Source organism: Dipodomys merriami, unplaced genomic scaffold, assembly GCF_024711535.1.
Source record: "Dipodomys merriami isolate MVZ:Mamm:240054 unplaced genomic scaffold, mDipMer1.0.p SCAF_10, whole genome shotgun sequence".
NCBI lineage: Eukaryota > Metazoa > Chordata > Mammalia > Rodentia > Heteromyidae > Dipodomys > Dipodomys merriami.
Window position 1 is genome coordinate 27,125,679 of NW_027202271.1, and position 23,785 is coordinate 27,149,463.

At 36.2% G+C, this 23,785-nt stretch overlaps 1 protein-coding gene across 1 annotated transcript in view; it reads left to right on the forward strand.

The window, feature by feature from the left end:
- Hmga2 (high mobility group AT-hook 2) overlaps nt 1–23,785 on the forward strand; it is a 132,607-nt gene that overhangs the window by 2,236 nt on the left and 106,586 nt on the right. Inside the window, exons 2-3 of the mRNA XM_070036705.1 lie at nt 737–823; nt 12,591–12,641. Coding sequence (XP_069892806.1) covers nt 737–823; nt 12,591–12,641 — 138 coding nt within the window. The remainder of the gene's footprint in view (nt 1–736; nt 824–12,590; nt 12,642–23,785) is intronic.

Sequence of the window (23,785 nt, forward strand, 5' to 3'; positions counted from 1 at the left end):
AAGAGTTTTCTTTAAGAGAAAGCTTTGAAAAAATGTTTATTTTTGTAAAAAGATATTTAAATTTCGACTAGAGACCATGCCTCCCTCTCCAAAAGGAAGTGGAGAATTGAAGCAATTATCTAGATAATTCAAGCAAAACCTCCCACCTCAGATTTACCATAATTATTTGGAGATTTTAGAGGGAACTGTAGCTATTTTGAACCCAAAAGTTGGATAATTGCTCCAATATTTCACTCAGAAAGTGTCGATTGAGTCTTAATCGACTTAGAATGTGGATATAAGTGATAATGGACAGCCATCTTTTCAATATGGAAGTTTTTTGAAACATCTACGATGTTAAGCTTCTAGTCCTGTTTGAAATGGTAGTTAGCATTCTTACAAAAAAAGAAGTGTTCTATAAATTGCCAAATGCATATCATGTAAACTTTATATTAAAATTATGTATATATGACTTTCTCGTGCAATGTTTTCACACTTTGCTATCAGTTTACTTTTAACCTGGAATCTAGTTTTTGTTTGTAAAATAGTTTCCTCTTTGGACTTTTGGATTGGAAATATATGGTCGTTTCCCCTTTCTGTAAACCCTATTCTCACCATCCATCTATTTGGGAACTGAATAGACTCTAATAGCTCTGTTGAGCAGCCCATGCTGAAAATACAGCTAAAGAGTCAGGGTCAATTTCTTTCAGACCATCTTGCCACAACATCATTTTTTTTTTTCTCCCTCCACAATTAGGAGCCAACTTGTGAGCCCTCTCCTAAGAGACCCAGGGGAAGACCTAAAGGCAGCAAAAACAAGAGTCCCTCTAAAGCAGCTCAAAAGGTGAGAATTCCCAAGATCTCCTAACTTAGTCACTGACTGCAGCTACCTCTCTGTGATGTCCTCATTCTAAATCTACACCTCAGTGTCTGCCCACATGAATTTCCAACTTTTCACATTAGATAACAGCTAACCATTTGTCTATGTTGATGTTTAGCATACATGAAAATACAGTGTTTTGAACAAACAAAAAGCCCACCAAATAATATGGTCTTTAAAAGGAGGATGGAGGGATGAGAAGAGAAGGGGTGAGGGGATTGGGGGAGTGGTGCAAATGAAATAATTAATATCTGTACCAATCAGGAAACAGGTAAAACAAGTCAGAGCTGTTGATTTTGGCTGATGGTGGCTTTGTTTTTGGAATTTCCTCTGTAAAATAATGGAGATTCATTTAAATTATGCTTATTTACATGACTACCACAAACTAAGTTCTCCAAATCAATAAAATCAAGTACTTTGCCAAAATAGATGATAATTAAAAGTATGTTCAATTATGAGACACTGGCAAAAATGTTTAATGAAATTTAGAACTTTCAATGTAATAATAAAGTATACTGTTTAATTTATAATAAAGCAGCAGTAGAGTTTACCATAATCTCAAGACCCTTTCCATGAAGTGTCATTACCTAAGTTGGGCAAGGAGAAATTTGAAAAATGCATATTTGAAAACACAGAATAGAACCCAATGGTATTTTGTGTTCAGTGTTGTTCTGAGCCAATTTTAAATTACAGTCTAAAATAATTTCATATGAGCAAACAGGAAACATCTCAGGTTCACTGTAAGTATAGAAAAGTGAAGGTGAATATAAAGTTACTTTCTTTGGTTTTATAAAAAATTGGGAGAATTTACATTTTATTTGTAGGCATATATATTAGGTGACAACAAAAGTTCAAAACTTAGAAATACATTTTTGATGTTTTTAGAAATATACCATTTAAAGTATTTGTTTAAAAAAGACTATTCTCATTTTGGGGCAGGGGTGGGGGCTAATGTTATGTGTGTCTCCTGTGACTGTAGCCACTAACCATATTATATAACCATTTATTTAGGAAGTAACTATGGGTTCTATTTTATTTTTAACAGTTTTGAACACAGTTGAAAGATTATATTTCACTCATATTTAAATTTAACTGTTTCTTAGAGCTTAGATTTATGTTAGATTTATTCATATTTAATCAATAAACTTTAAAGTGTCTCTTAAATTATAATATAGAACCTAAATTTTTTCCTATAAATATTATCTGTTTGCTACATTTTACCCCTGGTTTATAAATTAACTAAAAAGGACTAATTTGGCCAAGGAATTCTTGTATGTTGAGCATGTATGGAATTTATTTAAATTTGCTCTTAGATATTCAGAGGAATATATTGGTAGATAGCTAACAAACACTTAATCTATGAGGTATTGCTCTGAGAATGCATCATTATAATATTTCCTGGAAAGAAATCTGCAAAGGGCACCATAAATAAACAATTTGAAACTTAACAGAAAAAAAGAAAAAATGAATTAACTTCCAGATTTAATTTTATCTCTTTTCTTTGAATGAGTAGATAGAACTGATTGCATCCTGGTCTCTTCATTGAAAACAGTTTACCCTGAACCAAAAGCATCTTTATTGACAAAAAGAAAGCTGAGACTTCTGCCTCATTTACCACCCAAAGCAGAGCAACAAGAAAGTTGATCTGTTCCCAAGTAATGTTTGATTTTCAGTGACTTAAGTAATAGGCCTTTTGCAAATGACCCTAGTAGGTGACTCCTCTACCTGATAATGCTTACTGTGTGTGCTTATATTAGTACAGTTTCCACAACATAAGCAGATTCTCCTCCCCAAAGAAGTCTTTTCCTGAAATTTTTCATTCTTAAAGGCATAATTATTTCATATTCATATTCTTCTAATAAATATGAATATATACATTTGCCTATAACATAACTGCTGTTTTACTTCAGTTCTATAAGTTATGCTTCACTTGGAGAAGATAATACATTGCCAAATAATGAATGACATTGATAAATTGTTCATGGTATGTATACGCCTAAGGCATTTTCACTTTCAAGTCAGTTTTTATTGAGTATAGTACCACCCCATATAAACATGATTATCAAACTTATACTTTTTTGTCAAATATCTGAGCAAAGCATAGTTCTATTATGAGTTTTAATCGTAAATCTTTGTAGAAATACCCTACTAGACTGACCAGAATATATATGCAAAGTCTTCTATGATTAATATATTGGGTATTTTCCTGGACATTAGGATTTGTCACAATAAGAAATACAATATAAAAACTAGTAAGTAAATGAGAGAAAAGACTCTAAAATTAGAGAGAATGCAATGTGACATATATTAAGTTTGGAGTCCTCATGATCTTGTGTGTTGAAGACTTCTTGGAATACTTTAAAAAAAATTTTAACTAAGTTTATGTTTGGGCTCAGCAACTAGCCTTGGGACATTTGAAAGCAAAACGACTTGTTAGAAAATAACCAGTGTGAAACTTCACAATACACGCAGAATGTTCCAAAACCAAGTGAACTACTAATTACTCATCAGTTTAATTTCAGACTACACTCAATAGAAAATTGATTTATGGAGTATGTAAAACAACCGAGTTTATAAATACATAATTTGCTATTCTTGGAATCTATGGAAGAGAAGATAATCATTCTTCTATTAAAACTAATTCCCATGGATGACCCTAATGTGGGAATTCTTACCAATCCTGAAAACTCCCAATGTGAATGCTGAAAATTTGCCCTGAATCAATTTCCTATTGTTACTTTAATAAAAGATTCAAAAGCTAAGGTTTTCCTGAGTACATAACTTACTTGTGTGTGTATGTGTATCATTTTATTCATTTTTCCCACTTAAAATGCATTTTTATTATAGTGATGATGTACAATTATTCATTTTTTAGTTTGAGATTCACCCTTGACCACTTGTTTCTTAATTTCTCTTCCATTTAGTTTTGTTTTCCTTTTATAGAATATTTTATATTTCACACTTTCTATATGTAGAGAGGAAGATAAATCATGTTTTGTTGATTGTTGTTGTGAGAGAATGGTGGAGGGGTGATCACTAATTCTTCCATGTTTAAGGTCACAAGTCAAATTCTTTTTTAAGTTTCAAGCCAACTCTCACTGAAACACTTGTAGGAAAAAGTATTTTTCTGAGGCTGAGTTAAACTTTAATAGAAAGAAAACACAAAAAAGATATCAGCTATGAGAAAAGTTATTTTTTCATGGTATAAATTGGGTTGACCTTCTTTTTAGCTTTAGGTATAAATGACCAGATCTACAGAGCAAAATTCAGAATGGAAATCCTATCTCGGTAAAGTATGTATACTTCAAATATTGTGTTTGGAATGAACAGTTCATTCTTATCTTCAAAAAGAAGGCCTAACCTGAATCAATGAATGCCCTGAATCATTTACAATCCTAGAAAGGTGATTTTTTCCCCCTCTTAAATTGTTACCGACACCAGTCACAGCTATTTTAGGAAGAGTATGTGTTTTACTCTTAATTTCAGATAAATCTCAGAAGAACATAGCTTATGTAAAGTTGGACTTTCTTTAGAGTGTAGTAGGCCCATTGAAGGAGGCCAAAGGCCTTTATCATCAATTATGTTGGGCACAGGCATCTTTAAGTTGTGCATGATCATGCAATTTCTGTCTATATTTCTACAGTTCTAGTGTGATTTAGATTGATTGCTTGTGTTCCAGTGATCAGGTAAGTTCCATTTTGGGAATGTACAAATGGATTCAAGCAGGTGGAATGAAGGAAATAAAGTCCAACTATTTTCCATTATCTTGATATGTTAGGCAGATTTCTTAAACAATTGACTCTTAAAAAAAAAACAACACTTCATTTTGCCAGGAAGGACTAACCCTTATTTAATGCATGGGTAAATTGAATCTGGTAATGCCTTCAAACCATCATAGATTATGATCCAAATATAAAAGACTCAAATACACAGGAATTCTTTTATGTAGTAATTTTGTGTCAGGGGACCCAAAGTTCTAACTCTCTGGAAAGTATCATTCCTCTGAACCCTTTCATCAAAAGCCCCTCATTACTTTGGCTGACCTACATCCTTGGCTCATTTTTATCTCTGAGTCTCAGCAGATCATTTTGTTGAGGAGATTGAATATATCAGATTGGTATTCTGTTGCATTTCAGGTCTTTCTTGGGAGTAGATGGATGCGGAAGAGCATTTTATGCCAGTTAAGTCATTCAAACCTGTCTTGTCTTGTTAGTTGACTTTCTGCAGTTTCTGGAGCTCATCTTAGAACCACTTGGCTTGGTACAAGTGTGGGAACTAAATTTCACCATCTTAGATGCTGCAGTTTTACTTCATGAATCTTTCTCTTGTCAATCAGGAGAAAAGGATGAACAGAGAACTGAGTATTGCTTGGATTATTGCTTGATTTTATTTTGCTGCAAATACACTAAACGTCTGGGGAAGAGCAGGCAGTACCAGGGTTTGAATTCAGAGCCTTTCACTCTTGCTTTGCTATTTACACTCAGGATTGCACTCTACCACTTGAACCATACCTCCATTTCTAGTCTTTTGGTGGCTAAATGGAGATAAGAGTCTCCTAAATTTTCCTGCTCAGGTTGGCTTCCAACTGTTATCCTCAGATCTCAGCTTCCTAAATAGCAAGCATTACAGGCATGAGCTACCAGCACCTGGCCAACAATTTTGAATGACATATTGTGTTTGATCTATTGAGAGTAGTGGAATAATATAACCATTCGCTTTGCTTTAGGATAGTGCAGGAACAGTTTGCTCAGGAAGTATGCTGTATAACCATGTTTCATTTATTTTCACTTTCATGTTATGTTCAGTGATAAGAATTGAACCCAGGGACTTGTGCATGCTAGGCAAGCAGTCTACCACTGAACTATATGCCAGCTGCCAGCTCTTCCCTGTCAACTCTTGCATCATTGCTACTGAGGTTGTTATTGTCCCCCCCATACCCCTCCCATCCCCCACCTCCATCCCTGGTCCTGGGCCTTGAAATCAGGGCCTGGGTGTTGTCCCTGAACTCTTCTGTTCAAGGCTAGCACTCTACTACTTTGAGCCACAGCATCATGTCCAGTTTTCTGGTGGTTAATTGGAGATAAGAGTCTTAAGGACTTTTCCTGTTTGGGCTGGCTTTGAATTGCAGCCCTCAGATCTCAGCCTCCTGAGTATCTAGGATTACAGGTGTGAGCTGCTGGTGCCTGGTGCCAGTTACAAAAGAAGTAGAGGGATGATTTAAAGGTGTTTCCAACTTTGAAAATGTGATTTTTTGCTTTATTGGCCTTGGTTTTCAGTTAGTGTTTATTACTGGAAAACAGTCAGATGCAAAATAATGAAATGAGAATTAATAATAAGGGCTTCCTTGGGTAAGTTAAGCCTAACATACAATGGAGGATGGAATTTACTTCTATTTCTTATTAAAAAGTATACATTTTGAGAACACTTTGTTACTTCAAGACAAGAAAATGGTTATATGTAAAATTTGGAAACCCACAAGACTGGATTATCAAAAAGGTAAAAAGTGAATCTACTAAGCCTGATTGATTTGTCTAGTTGATTCTGATGCTAGTGTACACTGGTTTATACTGCATATACATATATTCATATTGAACTGGGCCAATTAGCTGGTACAATATACTATATTTAGGTCTATGTAGGTCCTTAAAAGTACAGGAAGACAAAACAAGGCATTATATGCAAAAGTTTTTTTCTAGTTCCTTTCCTTTTTGTTTTCTGATTGATTTGGAGAAAGGGGATGCATCCTTCGTGTATCATCTGTCACAGTAGATATATGATCTAATTTTAACATTTAGAATTGCAAAACAGTAGCTATCTAAATTTGATCTTAAAGTTAGGATTAGCTATAAGAACATGGAAAATCTTTTACTTTTAATTAAAATCAGCTGATTTACATCCTGGAAAGTTTGGTCTTTTTAAAAATTTGCCCACATCAGTCCAATTTTCTAAGAGATGATCTCCCCACAGAGGACACACTTTATTTCCTGCATTGACATTAGATTGAGTATCAGTTCCACCACTTATGAGCGTTGGGCTGGTCACTTTTTCTCCCATGAAGTGGGAAACAAGAAGTAATGGCTTTCTTGTTAAACATAACTATGCTCAGAAAATCATTATGGCGACTTACAGAATTGGTAGATACATGTTTTAAGAGTAGCATTCTAAAATAAGAAGAGGGAGAAGAAACTATATTTTGATGACCTACTAAATGCTACAGTGGCCTTGTCCAGTATTTTCCATATTTATTAACTCCATTAATCTTCCATGGTGATTGTTGTGATCTTCTTTCCATAAATGAGAAATCTGTACTCAAAATTGTAAATGGTGACATGTCAAATGTTCAACTCTGGTAATTGGTGGCACCTGGGTTTCAATTCAGTTCTAATTCTAAACCTGATTCCTCTTCCACTACAGAGTTCTTTTTCTGTGTAAAATATTTGCTACAAGGTAGATTTCTGTTATCTCCAGTGACCTGATACACAGATTGGAGGTTAAAATTTGGAAAACTTTTGAGATACTATGCTCTACCAACATGTGAAGGACATAGAAACGTGTCATCTGCCACTGATTCCCACAGACAAGCATATGGCTTATGAATTACAGTAGCCCAGAAGTTTTAATGTTGGTTTGGTGAGAGATCTTTAAGAAGTGATTTTTTTTTCAAGTTTTGCCCAACTCCAGACTTCTGATATAAGAGGGAAGAAGATATAAAACACAAATACCAATGTTTCTCCTTTTATCTTTGCCATTCATACCCTTTCTCCCTCCAGTCCTCCTTTCTTTCTTTCCTTTCTTTCTTCTCCTTTTTTTCATTCCATCCTTTTGGAAGTATGTAGTGAACATCTTTGTCACTAGATATTAGTGCTAAACACAATCTTCAAATTCAAGAGAGATAGTTGCTAGATGAGTTTCTCTGATTAAGTTATTTTTAGATGTAGAGTATATTTAAGAGTTTAGTATATTTAAGAGTATAGAAGAGCTTCTTAGAGAAAGATGTATATTTCTCATGTAACATTCTTCCTCAACTTTAGTCATTTGCTTCTATTTATAAATTTAAGTATACAGTTGTGAATCTGACTTTTTTTAAAAAAAAGTGTCAATGCAGACAAGTAAGGAAGAAATAGCACTTTTAACAAGACATGATACTAGCATACCAGCATATGAATACTAGCATAATAGTGTTGACAATAGTCTGAATTCCTTCTCTCTCTTTCTCTCTCTCCATCCATCCCTCCCTCTCTCTTTCTTTTGTTCCTCCCTCTATAAAAGAGGTAAATAATTATGTCTCAATTATACATGAGTTTATTGAATCCAAATACTATCCTGTCCCAGGAAAACCAAATATACAAGCCTATAGTATTATATATGTTGATATGTTAAAAAAAAAAACAAAAAACAAGTGCCTTCTTTGAAAATCAAGACGCTGAGAGCATTAAACACGGGAGAACAAAGTTAAGGCAGTATTTTTCAATATGTAAAAATCCCAAGTCTCCAGCATTTTGGTTTACAAACCCAAATCCCAACTGGTTTTGCAGCCTTTGTGAAGTTTGATTAGAATGATTAAATGGGTTTTAAAGAACAATGTAAACCTCCCAGGTTGAGGCCACACAGCCCAGCCAACGTGTTCTTCTAGATGCCCTCTGAGAAGAGGGTTTCAGTTTACATGGAACACTGGCCTCTGAGACCAGAGAGCAAGTTTGCTTTTAGCAAGTCTGTGTGATAATCATGATATTGAACCTGTTAGTCAATGGTATGGCTTTTATTCCTCAATAGGCTTTTTGTACATGAGATGCTCATTAAAAAGTCACCTTATTTGCTGACTTTCTCTTTGAGAGATTTGTTTTCCCTGGCTTTGAAATGTAGTGAAACCCTTTTTGAGAAAAATCCTCTCTCTTCAGTAGATTTTTAGATACACCTGGATCACATCATGGTCCCTGAAACATAACAACTGTACAGACTAACCTAGTGGAACAACATTAGCTTTAATGACAATAGGCACCATCCTCCAACTACAGCTATGATGCTCATTTCCATTAGACAACAATTTCTGTCTTCCCCATTCCTATTCACTATGGGATGAGCCAAACAATCTTACTGTTGTTCTCAAAGATCACATCACATACTGCTTTTCTACCAGGATATTTTGTATAGATTTAAATTTATCTGCATAATCATTCTACTCAAGGGAACAGATGAATGGTGATGGAGTATTTGTGCATTAATGGATCTGCCTGTCAGAGGGACTAACTTGAAGGAAAACTTTCCTTTAAGGGTTTAATTTTGTTCAAAGTCATAGAACATTTATGAGCATCTCATTGGTGGAGGGCACTTACAATCACCTTGACGTCTCCTCTCAAGAGAAGGTACCTAAGGATTCAGGTGGACCTGTTGCAACAATGAGAAGTACAAAATGTCATGTCAAAACCAACTTTACAATGTCGGTGTGGGGGGGGGGGAGGGGGGTATAATTGGGTGGGGGGAGGGGGGAGGCTGGGAAGGGAGGTGAAGGGTAAACAAAGGAGGAGGCTGCAATGCTTGGTAAGAAATGTATGCATTATCCTGCCCATGTAATTGTAGCCCCTCTGTACAGTATGTTCTCAAATAAAATTAAATTAAATTAAAAAAAAAAGAGAGAAGGTACCTGCACTTTTACAGATGAAATTGAATGGAAGTTCCTAAGGACCCACTCAACATCATTAATACAAAATGGCAGGGCAGAGATTAGGATCTATGCTTTCCATAGTAGACTCTGTTCCTTCAGGGACATTTCCCTCCCTCCACGAGACAGCTCTCTGAAGGGCACTGTGGTGTGTTGGACCCAGAGGGCTTTCACTTACTTCAATTCATGTTCTAATGACAAAAGGTGATGCAGTACAACAACTCTGACCATAAGTGGTTTATTAAATGAAGACATTCCAAACTAATGAACAATTCACAGGACCCACTTGACTGTTATATACAGGTCCTAAAAGCCAGGAGATTTCCTTTTGTCCTGGGAAAGCAGCTGAATTAGTTACAGTTTCAGTTTGCTAAACTGCTTTCTCTAGTAACAGATGCTCTTACACTAAGAAGAGGTAGCATTGTTAAAGTAACAGCCCAGCCACAGTCTTTGGCATTAAACAGAACTGGGGTCAAACGTTAGTTTTGTGTGTGACCTGGAATTAGTCATTTAACATTTCTTAGAGGAATAGACTTAGCTTCTCATCTGCAAAATAAAAGAAATAATAATGCCCATTTTTTCAGGCTGCTGTAAGGTTTGAAGTGACACATGTGACTGACTTAACCCAGTGTCTGGGGTATTTTAAATGCTTAATAAATTTGATCTAACATTACAACCACATAGAGTTTGGGTTAATTCACAGAACTACTATATTGGAAAGGCAGATGTCTGTCTGTCTGTCTATCTATCTATCTATCTATCTATCTATCTATCTATCTATCTATCTATCTCTGTCTTATCTACCTACCCATCTATCTATCCATCTATCTACCTACCATCTATGGCATATATGTGTACATATTTGAGATATGTAGTATGATATTATTTATGTTATTTATCTCTTTTTATTGGGCAGATTGAAATGAAAAAAAGGAAAGTATTTGGTTATATTGTTATAACTGTCACAATAGCTCAATTTAAGTTTTTGTTATTGTTTTGTATATGCTGGTCCTGGAGCTTGAACTCAGGGCCTGGGCACTGTTTTTTTGTTTTTTGTTTTTTTTTTTTTTTGCTGAAAGCTAGTGTTCTACCACTTTAACCACAGCTCTACTTCCAGCTTTTTGGAGGTAAATTGGAGATAAGAGTCTTGTGGAATTTTCTTCCTGAGCTGGCTTTGAATTGGGATTCTCAAATCTCAGCCTCTTGTAGCTAAGATTAAGCCTGTACTCAGTACCAGTGATACTGATACAGTATCACTGTATCAGGTAGTCACTAAGTCTAAATCTAAGTGATTGTAAGGGGAAACAAAGGAGGAGGCAACAATGTTTGATAAGAAATGTACTCATTACCTTGCCCATGTAATTTATAACCCCTCTGTATGGTATTTTCACACACAAAAAAAAAGTACAAAAAAAGAAAAAAAAAGATGGTTTGTACTGTATACAAATAAAAAAATTGAATAAATATTAGAGGAATCTGAAAAGACGCTTCACAAAAAAGAAACTTCAATAGCCACATGTACATTAAAATTAGTCACAACCTCAGAATTAGTCACAAAAAAGCCACAACAAATGTGTGTGTGTGTGTGTGTGTGTGTGTGTGTATGTGTGTGTTTGCCGGTCATGGGGCCTGAACTCTGGGCCTGAGCACTGTCCCTCAGCTCTTCAGCTCAAGGCTAGCACTCTACCACTCAAGCCAGAGTGACACTTCCGGCTTTTTCTGTTTATGTGGTGCTAAGGAATCGAACCCAGGGCTTCATGCATGCAAGGCAAGCACTCTACCACTGAGCCACCTTCCCAGCCCCAACAAATGTGATCAATAAAGCGGCAAGAATTTTAAAAAAAGTAAAATACAAACAAGTTATTCTGATATAAGTTACATATTTGCATTAAGCTAACTTTGGGATAATTCTTAACATACAGAACAATATATACTAAATTTTCTTCATCCAGGAAAGTTGAAAGCCAACGTTTTTATAGAAGGTAAATATGCAGTGCTATGTATATGCACAAGTGTGGATATATTAGTGTGTTTGGGAATTGGAACAGAGGCTTCAAAAATTAGGAAACTTAACTACTTCATAAACAATGTTAAAATATGATTCAAAGGTAAGTAAGCAAGTTACACCAGAAAAATCTGTGAATGAAAGCAATGAAACAAACTCTTGAGGTGTCTGAAAATATATTCATGCCAGGTTGTGGAGCAACCATGATTTCCATTCCAGGGACAAACACTGGTGATTTTTGCAAGGTTTTTTTCTTCTCTCTTTGCTTTAGATGAACTGATTGACAGGTGACTGTTTTTTGGCATGGAACAGGAAATTAGTCATGTAAAAAGATGGGGACTAGAATTATGAATTGGAATTTTCATGTATTTTTCTTTAAGTTTAGACTTACTTTTTTTTTTCTTTTGCCAGTCCTGGGGCTTGAACTCGGGGCCTAGGCACTGTCCCTGAGCTTCTTTTGCTCGAGGCTAGCTCTCTACCACTTGAGCCACAGTGCCATTTCTGGCTTTTTCTGTGAATGTGGTACTGAGAAATCGAACCCAGGGCTTCATGTATGCAAGGCAAGCACTCTACCACTAAGCCACATTCCCAGCCCTAGACTTACTTTTCAGTAGCTATATAGATATAAGTGCTTTGTGAGCTTAAATTAATGTCAAAGGTAATTTTAGTAACTTTAATTACAATATGGAAAGAAAATCTTTATTATTCCTTCTCTGAAATACTATTTTATGATTTACCAGAATGTGAGACTATTTCTTTGATTACTAACAGAGAGATAAAAGCCAAATAGCACCAAAGTGTGTTCATTCATTTTGGAGCTTGCTCCAGGGGAGTCTTTGAGGGTGAAGGGTTTTGTAGATGCCTCTTTGCCTACAATGAAAAAGCAGGGAGGAAGAATCTGTTAAAACATGCAGAAAATAACCATTAAAGGACAAAGGGGTTATTAAAACAATCTTGATACCTCATCTGCAATCTAGAACGTTCTTACTTGCAGTGTATCCCTTAGTGCAGGACTTATAAATAAATGTCAGGTAGAGAATGACATGACTTCCTCTCTCATTTTGCAGAAAGCAGAAGCCACTGGAGAAAAACGGCCAAGAGGCAGACCTAGGAAATGGGTGAGTGATAAGCTATCATTTCCGTTCTGGTGAAGAAAAATGTCCCTCTTTTTTTTTTTAAGAAAGAAAAATTCATTTCAGTTTCTGGATGATACAAATTCTTTAAAGTTCTGGTTTGATGAGCTTTTGAAAGGGTCAGACAAGTGTCAGACACACTTCTTACTACCTTTGTAACCCCAGGTTTACTCCAAACACTTTCTTTTCCTGAAGGTGACTCCCATTTCTGTCTCTTATCAACATCAAAGGAATCTCCCCTCTTCCGGCAGATGGAGTAACAGGAGATCACTTGTTCTACTGGTAGAATAACTAGGGTTAAAGGTATTCTGAAGCCTTGGTAGTTAATTATAAATGGTGATAAAACCCAGATGAAATGTAAGGGAGTTAACTTTTTAATGCTTTCTTTTGTTGGTTCCTCCACAGCTTTGTTAAATACGTCTTACTTACGAGGTAGTTTGTGTTTTCATTTTCAATTTTTTTTTTTAAATTTAGAAAGGGGTTTGATGTCTAGTTCTTGCTTCTCATCGTCATTCTCCATAGATGCACATTGAAGACAGTTTTACACACACACACACACACACACACACACACACACACACACACACACACACACACACACACACACACACACACACACACACACACACACACACACACACACACACACACTGAATCCTGCGTAGAAGCCAGATATCCAGTTGTAATAATAGAACTTCACTTATCTTCTCTTTCTTGCCACATTCTCCATGTTCTTTTGTCCTGTTTTTCCTACAGAGGAAAAGAGTTTTTTGTTTTTTTGGTTGTTGTTGTTTTTTTTTTTCAATAGAGGAGAAAAGTCTTAAAAACAAACAAGACTATTCTTAAGAAGTTCACAGGGAACCTCTGTACTTAGTGTTTTCGGTAATGGGTTCTTTGACTTCCTATCTCTAGATTTGCATGCTCTGCCTTTTCATACCTCTTTCCTACTATGCTAAACTATATATTTTCTGTTAGTTTTGTCATTCCTTTCTCTGCCTGAGTTCTGCATCATGATCTGTTTACATTTTGCTACAGCTTTGCATTTAACTTAATCATCTTGGATTTCTCTTTTCTCTGCTGGGATTAGATATTGCAGGGATGATCTTTAGATTAAAAGCCTCTCAATGTTGCAGTGTACCCTGAAAGTCAAGGCATTTCCTTCAGCCTGATGTTCAATAAATGAATTCTCTCCAAACCTACCCACCTTGTTATGATTGAATAGTGTTATGCCTAATTACCTCAAATGTTAGGGAAATTACTGCTACCTCTTAAGGCTACCTTCACTTTCCTGGAATGCTCAGAATATTAGAAAGTCTTCTATCTGACTCTCTATGATTTCTGCCCATTGTCTCTATCTCCTCTCCCACTGCCTGGTCCTACACAGAATTTTTTTTTTCCATTTTCATTCTTGTTAGCCCTTGGAATATTTGAGGACAACTAACACAAATTCTTTGTTCTCTTTTCTGGTTTGAGTATATCCAGTCCTTTACAATTTTTCCTCCCATAAAGGACCATTCTTGTTAAATATTTTTTCTGAGCATGTTTGTTTTTAAATCTTTTTGAAATGTGCCACTCAGAACTAAATATAATATTCTAAGTGTGGGCTCTTGTATGAGTGGTCTTATTACCTTTATGGTTGCACATATTAGTTGTTTATCTAATGTGGCTTAATTAACTGTTCCAGAAACTTCGTAGTGTAAAATTCAACTATTATATAGTGTTCATGGGTTTTATTGAGGGGGTTTAAGGATATGTATGGATAGGCCAGAGCAGAAGGACCTGTCTTTGTTCCAGGATGTCTAGGAGATATCAACACACAGGCATGACTTCACACATGGAGTCTAGAAGTTGGAGGCTTCTACACATATAAGTCTGGTCTTTTGACTGGCTGGAAGAAGTCTGGATTGTCCGGAAGTGTCTGTTGTATTACTCACACAATCAAATCAGGTTGTGTGTAGTGGTGTCTCTAATTGTAGTTACCTTCTGATCTTCATTCAAGGTTTTCAAGACAGTGTTCTGGTAATTGAGAAACTAGGAGGCCTTTTTTAAAAAAAAATTGTGAAAATACCATACACAGGGGTTACAATTACATGGGCAAAAAAATGAGTACATTTCTTATCAAGCATTGTTGCCTCCTCCTTTGTTTCCCCTTCCTATCCCCCCGCCCCCACCAAAGTTGTAAAGTTCATTTTTTGACCTAACATCTTATATATCTCATTGTTGCAATGGGTTCACCTGTATCCCTATTTAAACAATTTGTTTTTTCTATTCCCTTCCACAAATTATACTTCAATCTCACAATTAAAAAATTGTCATTTCCATTATGGTCTCATGAGTGCATTGATGTAACTAAGTTGATAATGACAGACATACCAAATGAATACTCTTGTCTGAAGCATCAGAATGTTCAAAGGACATCCTATCCCATTGATGAATTGGTAAGAAAGACCTGTATGATCTTTCTAATAGGTAACAGAAGAAACAACAGATGAGCTTGTTGAAGTCATAGGATTACTGTAGCTAAAACAAAACAAAATAAATTATAAGCAAATGCAGTGAAAATTAACCATCCAAATGCCCTCCATCAAATGTGACCTCTAATGTCTCTACCTTGCATTTCTTCCCCCTTTGGGCTATTGTCTAATGTAATTGCATTACTACACTTCACAGAACCTTATATAATTCCAGAACTGGCCAGTGAATACATTGCAACCTGCTCCAGTGCTTCAGAGGCCTCCATCTTTCCTCCTGGTTCCAATTTTAATAGCTGTGTTTCTTACCTCTCATCCTTACATTGCTGATGTTTTACCAAGTTGCAATATAGAACAATTAAGCATGTATAGGTTTTGTTTTGTCTTTATTCAGCAGATTCACGCTTAATTAGGAGAAACCTACATTCCTGGCATCTGATATTCATTTTTTAAAATATATTTCCTCATAAGCAATATATAAATATGCAAAAACTATTAGAAGGGCCCTTTAGGTATTCATGATCCTAATCCTCTGTCTTTTCCCCAAAATATTGCTATCAGTTTGTTGGATATACTTCTATTCCATTTTCTGTATACACACACACACACACACACACACACACACACACACACCCCACACACACAATCAATTCATAGTTAAATATATTCCAATAATGATATATTCTGGGGCATAAGTTGTTTTCCTAACATAAAAGCTAACAAGCAAAGCCCATGTGAAAGGTCCTCACAGACATCATGGCCTCCCTGGGAAGAGCTGGGCAATTCTCATTGGCTATCTTGGTTTCTAATTTTTACTGGCTGTGAGAATGGAAAATTTCATGTGGCGAACTGTTGCAAATCTCTGATTTGGTCTCTAAAGCAGATTTGTTCTACTTAGAAGAGGAAATAAAAGGAAATTGTATATTTTTTCTAGACAACATGTTTCCTCTTGGCTTGTGTATCTTCTGTGCGTAGAATGTACATCCAGTCCCAGCAAGGCATTGTATTCCATGGCATTCTTTGCTACAAGGCTTGTACTGAAGAAATAAATCATTGCGTTTTCCATAGGAAATGGGTTTGTACTTTCTAGTGAGTTCAATTCTTTCCAACAGTGTCATTCGCTGATTTCCTTGAATTGGGAGATATATTTTTGAACTGACTGAATTTATTAGGTATATGACTTAGAAGCCAGATATTTCCCCTGTTATTCTTGTGGGGTCTTTTTTTTTGTATAAGTTCTTTGGCTTTTAGAAATATATCCTGTAAATCTTACAGGTTCATGTGACAAGTCTAAAAGAAAGAAAAAGTCTTTGTGCTGGAAATCTTTCATTGAATGATTGGGAAAAGTGATTGGGAGTTTAATTAACTGAAGACTTAGTTGTACGTGTGTGTCCTGATTCTGCTGTGGGTGAAACAGTAACCGGTCCACAGGTTCAGTGGACATGGTAAACATCACTTCTATTACTTACTTTCTGCCCTTTCTTTGTCTTTTCCACCCTAGTTAGAGTTAGATGCCTGAACTACTATTATGATTGGATTATTCTATTGTTATTTTTTTCAGTTTATGTGTATAGAAGAAATGAGAATGGAAAGCAAAAACAAGGCTTCAATTTTCTTCTGGTTTACTTAGAATTTGGAGCTCAGTATCTGCATTCAGATGGTTTGGGTTCAGACTCTAACTCATCACTTAGCTAGCTATCATCTTGAACAAATGGCATGACCTTTTAAAAGTCTTGTTTCTCATCTATGAAAGGTAGATTTCTCATGGGATCCTCACAGAGCTTAAATAAAGGGTATGGCACACTGTGCTCAATCATTAGAAATTATGATTAATTCTACATTACACCCTAAGCTGTAAATACTTACAGCCATTAGTGGTTACCCACTGAATGAGTAACATCAGACTAAGTTCCCCTGCTGGTATTATGTCTTCATTATATTTGTGCTGAATATTACCAGGAATAAAAGAAATATTGAAGCATGTTTTGTGTCAATTTACAGAAGGAGAAAGTATGAGCCTTTTTTTCTTTTTCCATTTGGTGATACTGGACTTTGAACTCAGGACCTCTTAATTGCTAGGCAGGTACTATACCCATGAGCCATGCCTCCACCTTTTTTATTGCACTGATTTTTTTTTTTTGGTCTATCATGGGACTTGAACTCTGGGCCTGAGCACTGTCCCTCAGCTCTTCAGCTCAAGGCTAGCACTTGAGCCAGCACCACTTCTGGTTTTCTGGTGGTTTATTGGAGATAAGTCTCTGGGACTTTCCTGCTCTGGGTGGCTTTGAATGATGATCCTCAGATCTTAGCCTGCTGAATAGCTAGGATTATAGGCGTGAGCCACTGGGCCCAGCTGAACTGATTATTTTTGAGCCAAGATCTTGCTTCTTACTACCCTGGTGTGTCTATTTTACATTTCTAGTCATAGCTGGGATGACAGGTATGTACTGACATACTCAGCTTCTTCTGTGAAGATGGAGTCTCATGAACTTTCTGTCCAGCTCAGCCACTAGTGTAGTATGCAGTTGGGATGACAGATGTGTGTCACCACATCTAACTTTGGGTTGAAACAGGACCCTCTTTTGAGGGATGGAGTAGGATGTGGTCTTGAGCTTCAACATTCCCAGTCTCAGCCTCCTAAGTAGCTGGGATGACAGGTATGACACCTACCTAGCCTTTTCCTAATAGCAGATAATGGAATCTGTTGCTGAATTTGAAAAAGGAGTCATTGCTCCTTACCTCAGTACACACAGAGAGAGGCCAGTGCAGGTGGCCCATGTCTGTTAATCCTAGCCCGGGCACAAAAGTCCAAATGATTCTTGTCTCCAATTAGCCACCAGAAAACTGGAAGTAGAGAGCTGTGGTTCAAAGCTGTTGAGCGCTAGCCTTGAACAAAAAGAGCTCAGGGACAGTGCCCAGGCCCTGAGTTCAAGCCCCACCACTGACAAAACAAACAAACAAATAAACAAAACCCCAAGATGCACATATAGAGATGTGCTGACTGTCAGAACCACCATAGTGTTTCATCAGCCAGTCCTTCTGCCATATTAAATATATAATGTAGGAGCTCCATTTTTTTTTTTTGCTTTGGAAAAGAGCTCATAGAAAATATTTGGAAACCTTTTTAAAGAGTAGTAGCTAAGACTCAAGAATAAAATGCACCAATAAGCTGTGAACTTTCTTATAAAATACTCCATCCGGAGATTGCTAACCCAGGCCTCCAGTGCTTCTGGAAGAAAAAAAAATGGGAAGACATCAGTGAGAACAAGGAGTCTTTTAGGTGATTTGTTTTCAGAATCGTTTCATGAGAAAGAACTTTTGCAACAGAAGAAAGATAACCTACTAATATGAATTAATGGCTTCTTATAAGGAAAAAGTTCCTCTGGAGATCCTAAGATCTGTTCAAGGACCAGATACACTGAAACTTGACTTACGTTTATCATTAGAAAGTCACTCATAGTACCAGCTGTGGTCTAGGGCTGCTAGTACTCCTGTAATGGGGTATGAGCAGTAGTTCAGAATATATATATATTTAGGGAAATGTTGCCCATCTGTCTCCTTTTTTACTAAAGAGCTTGGAATACACAAGAAAGCAATATAATTTATTTTATTTGTTAGTCAAACATGTAAGAATTCTAGATAGGCAATAAGAGCTTTTTCTTTTTTTCTTTCTTTTTTTTTGGGGTGGGGGGTCCAGCTATGGGGCCTGAACTCTGGGCCTGGCGCTGTCCCTCAGCTCTTTAGCTCAAGGCTAGCGCTCTACCACTTGAGCCACAGTGCCACTTCCGGCTTTTTTTTTTTTTTTGCTTCTGTGTTGCTGAGGAATCGAACCCAGGGCCTCATGCATGCAAGGCAAGTGCTCTACCACTGAGTCACTTTCCCAGCCCAAAGAGCTTTTTTTTTCTTACTTTGTAGAAATCCAGAAACTTAAGTGAAGATTTGAGGACCCAGTAGGAGGAATTAACTCAGAATCAAATCTACAACAACCAAACTGATTGAAAGTCTGATTTCCTTCTAAAGACCCCAGGCATTCATGTAGCAAAACCTGGAAATGTACTTTCCCTTTCCAGATGTTCATTACTTTTGAGAAACCTTTAGCCATTTGTAATTTAACACTTGCCCTCTTTGAACTGAAATATAACTTCAATGTTTAGGAAGAGATATCCAGTAATTCAGATTTCAGGTAATTGTAACTTTGTATTGGGGTGAGAGGAGAAGAAATGACTTTGATATAACATCAAACTCTATCTGCTAACGGAGAGTGAAAAGGTGAAACCATTTTCTTTAGAAACTTGTAATAATAATGCTTAAGAAATAGGAAAGGCCCTCTTAAAACACATGGATTCTTGTACATATCCAATAATCAAGATATAAAATTTTCTGACATATATAGTACTTATAAAATTGGTGAGAAATATTTTCTGAAGCTATCTTTCTTGGTAATATTTTGTGAGAAAAAAGGGGACTTTTTGCAAACCTTAAGTGAACTCTGTGGGGGGAAGTCATTTTGTTTTCTTTAGTAGATTACTGAAAAGTTTACTAAGATAATTAAGCCTATGAGATTAAATTTTAAAACAATAAGGTCTGGGAAAGTGGTGGAGTGCTTTCTTTGCATGCATGAGGCCCTGGGTTTGATTCCTCAGCACCACATAAGCAGAAAAAGCCGAAAGTGGTGCTGTGGTTCAAGTGGTAGAGTGCTAGCCTTGAGTTGAAGAGCTGAGGGACAGCGCCCAGGCCCAGAGTTCAGGCCCCATGACTGACAAAATAAAAGAAAGAAAACATTAATAAATCATATCCAGGAAAGGAGCATTGGCTTTGATCATTAATGTTTTGATTTAAGATTAATCTTTTTTTGGTAATTTTAATATGAAAGTATTATTTAAAAGAAATCTATCCAGTGAGGTTTTAGAAAAGAAAAGATTAGTAATCTTCTTTTCTTGGTCATCGGGTTCAGTCTGGTATGGCAAGTCTGTCCTAGACTTGAACTATTCAAGACTTTAAAGACAGCCATCTATCTCAGAGGCTTACAATCTTGAGGGATGTTGCTAGTGATCCTATTACTGCCATGTGGGAAGGACATAATTTTCTCCCACTTAGAATGGAATGGGGAATTGTAACTAGTCCAGATAAATTATCTCTTACTTTATACAGCATTATGGAGCTCATAGAATCCTGGCCAAGACAGTTACCTTAGTTTCACGTCAATGAAATGGTAGACATTACAGGATTTAGTAACCATTTTGTATAAAAATATATGTAAGACTTTTCTTTTACAGTTATACTACCTGTTGTATACTTGTATTTATCTAAACTTATTCAAATGAGAATATTTACAAATGGTCACAGATATTTCTAAGAGAGGAAATTCTCATGTTTTATATACATAACATTAATATGCCATTACTATCACTTTTACTAGGTAAGGAGGTAGACATATTACTAGTTCATATTTCAAGAGAGAGTTTTGGTTTGGTTTTTAAGGGAGGGATCTGTTTTTATTGTTTTTAAAAAAAGAATCAACAAATTCTTGCTTCTAAACTCTTCAGCATTTGACACCAATATTTCAACATTTTTTGGACAAAATTTCAATCTGGTAAGATTAAATCAAGCCTAACTCTCTCTACCTCAGATTGAAATAAGGACCAATCCATTTTATGAGGTCTTTACTTTGGAGAAGGTTGCTTAGTTTCACCCATGTTTTTTCCTCATGTTTGGGTAACCTGATAAGAAGACTTGGGCTCTACCTAATGGCTGTCTCAAGCATGTATGGTTGTAAAATACAAGAGAACTTGTTGCTCCGACAAGCTCTATCATCCAGGGACAGATGATTGAATTCGTAGATGATGGAGCCTCCTGGTACCATCTTTGCTTTGTTTTCCTTGAGTCCTTTTCCCCATCCCCACCTACCCTATGGCCATTTCACTGCTCATTAGTACCTCCACTAGAATGGGGACAGGAATCAGGAACAGGGGTCAGGTCTAGTAAAAGCGTTGATAGACTGGAAGTAATGGCTGACACAAGGTTTTCAGATTACCTGTTGAGGTATTTGCTCCCCGGACTTTGTCCCCAGGAATAATTGAATACAGCCATGACACTCAAGTTTGTTTTTTACACATTATTCAATCATTTTCATAATAGATGTGCTTCTCTAATTTGAACAAGTTCTTTTTCAGGATGTTATAGCAAACAAATGACTCTTAAAATACCTTTTTATTTAGTATTGATGAGTATAAAGCTGCAAATTAAACTTGGTTCGAATTTTTTCCCCCATATCCAAATTCAGAAGAATTGTACACAGTCTATTGTTACATTTGACACTGGTTGTAGAATGATAGTTCTTCAAATCTGGGTAAAAACAGATTGTCTTTTAATGCTGTGGGAGTCTTGCTTGGGTTTGTGGATGTTCAAAGGTCATGAAGCTGGAATTGAGCACTCTCGTGCCTTAAGTATGTAATAAACTTTATAGAGGGGAAATGGTCATGAAATGTACCCTAATTATGTAACCCAGGGAAGCCCATGTTATTGCTTTATACTCTACTTTCCACACATTTGCCCAGAAAATGTACTTTGTCTGAACACAATATTGTACAGAGGACACAATGTGCAAAATGGATAGTATTGAGACAGACAAGCCTGCTTAAACTCTTCTTTGTTCACTTGTTTGTTTGCTTGTCTCTTGCTTAGTTAAACCATTTAAGCCTTAGGGCCCCAATCCAGAGACTGGTGGATTTTGTGATTTTGCTGACAGTCACCTGGCAGTATTTTAGGGAGATGTTGAGGTCAACAAAATAGATGGAGGCTCCCTTTGGGAGCCCATAACCTGGGGTAACCAAGAAGGAATCCCTGATATCTGCCAGGTGGGTAAGTATTATGCTTGGCTATCGGGAAGCTAATTTAAACTATAGTTTTCAAATATTCTGAGTTCTTTAGAATTTTGTAGTCCTTCCATAGAAGTATTTATAGTACTAATAACACATTATGTTATTATTGAATTTACCTAATATATGTGACATTTGTTTTGGTGCATTCTCTCATTGTCACAATGCAGCTATTCAGGCTAGTATAGAATGTATATGAATTTGATTTGTCAAAATAATGAGTCAACTTTTATCTAGTCACAATAAGCAGGGGATTAACAAAAAGACAGGTATTCAACTGTCAGATGCAGGTAGGGAGCACATGGGGGGAAAAGATATCAGAAAGACCAAGATAACTCTATTGAGCCACCAGCACCTTGGTCTATATTTTTCTTTGTTCATGCTGAATATAGTTTATATTTATCAAATAATTTTTAATCACCAGGTCATAAGTAACTTAATTATATACTTTGATATTTCTGAGTAGAGCTAGCAGTATTTAAAAATGAGCTCTTTGAGGGTAGAAACATCCTATTTATCATCTTACATTTAACATTGAGGACATAGGAAAGAATTCAGGAAAGCGATTAAGAGCTCAGACTACTTGGGTTCAGGTATCAGCTTAATCAAAGTAAGTTACTCATTGTCAGCAACCCTCAGCTCCCCTGGGTACAGACAAAAGGTAATCACAGTTCTCAATTCATAGGATTGTTTTGAAGAATTAAGTGAGAACCCATCACAAAACTTCGTTCAACTAACAAGGATACAATAGATCATAATTCTTGATATTAGTTCTAAGTTCATAATAACTCTTAATGAATGTTTGGTGACTAAGATGATGGTTTTTCTTAGAAGCATGGCCTTTGAAGTTTTGTTTTCCATTAGTGAATGTGCATTGGAATTGGATTCTTTGGCTAAAAAAACCCTCTGATAATCTGTATTTTCAGAAACTATAATAGGTTTCAAAGCGCAGCCTACACTAACCAAAGCAATGTCTGCTATAATTCCAGCTTGTGTCCTCTTACTTAATAGGTAAGCTAGATACCAGCCACTATTGCCCAGGCCCAATAATACTTTCAGTTCCTTGCCCTATGCTAATGTTTTCATTAGCTCATTTTGGGGAATAAGAAACTTTTCATTTCCAGGAATGACATTATGCTGTGTCTTAAAAGAATTTGGATAATCCAAAAACCCAGAAGATATCTTTGCTGGACAAATTTCACAAAACCATTTTTTGGTGACAGAAACTTATTTTAATGGTCTGTTTGTGTTCTATTTCCTTACTTTTAATTTTTAGTGCTCATGTGAATTTATAAAAAAGAGGGGAAATCAGCTGATGAAACTAATTAAAAAAATTTACATCCTCCAAAAGAATTTGAAAGTACTTGGAATGACATGAAGTGTATCCCTAGGGCTTTATTGGGGTAAAATATTCTACAATCCTAAGCTTCTATTACAACAGGAGCAGAAACTATGCTGTGTGACTTAGAGCTTAAGCATTAACATGACCCATGAGGGAAATACCAGTTGACCAAGTCCTCCAGACAATACAGATATTTTCAATCTTGACAGGGTTGCTCATGACAAGAAACACCAAAACCAAGGGAGGTGAGAGAATCACTAGGTGGAGAAACATAGAATCATAAGATTGTAGCTGATAATATTGTAGCGAGATACTGGTTGTCTTGCAATCATGTTAATTCCTTGTTTAAAATTATTTTGTTCTAAGAGAAGACACATACCACCCAGTTTGTATCTAAAGCTGATGCCAGGGAGTATAATTTCCTTATTACAGGTCTCA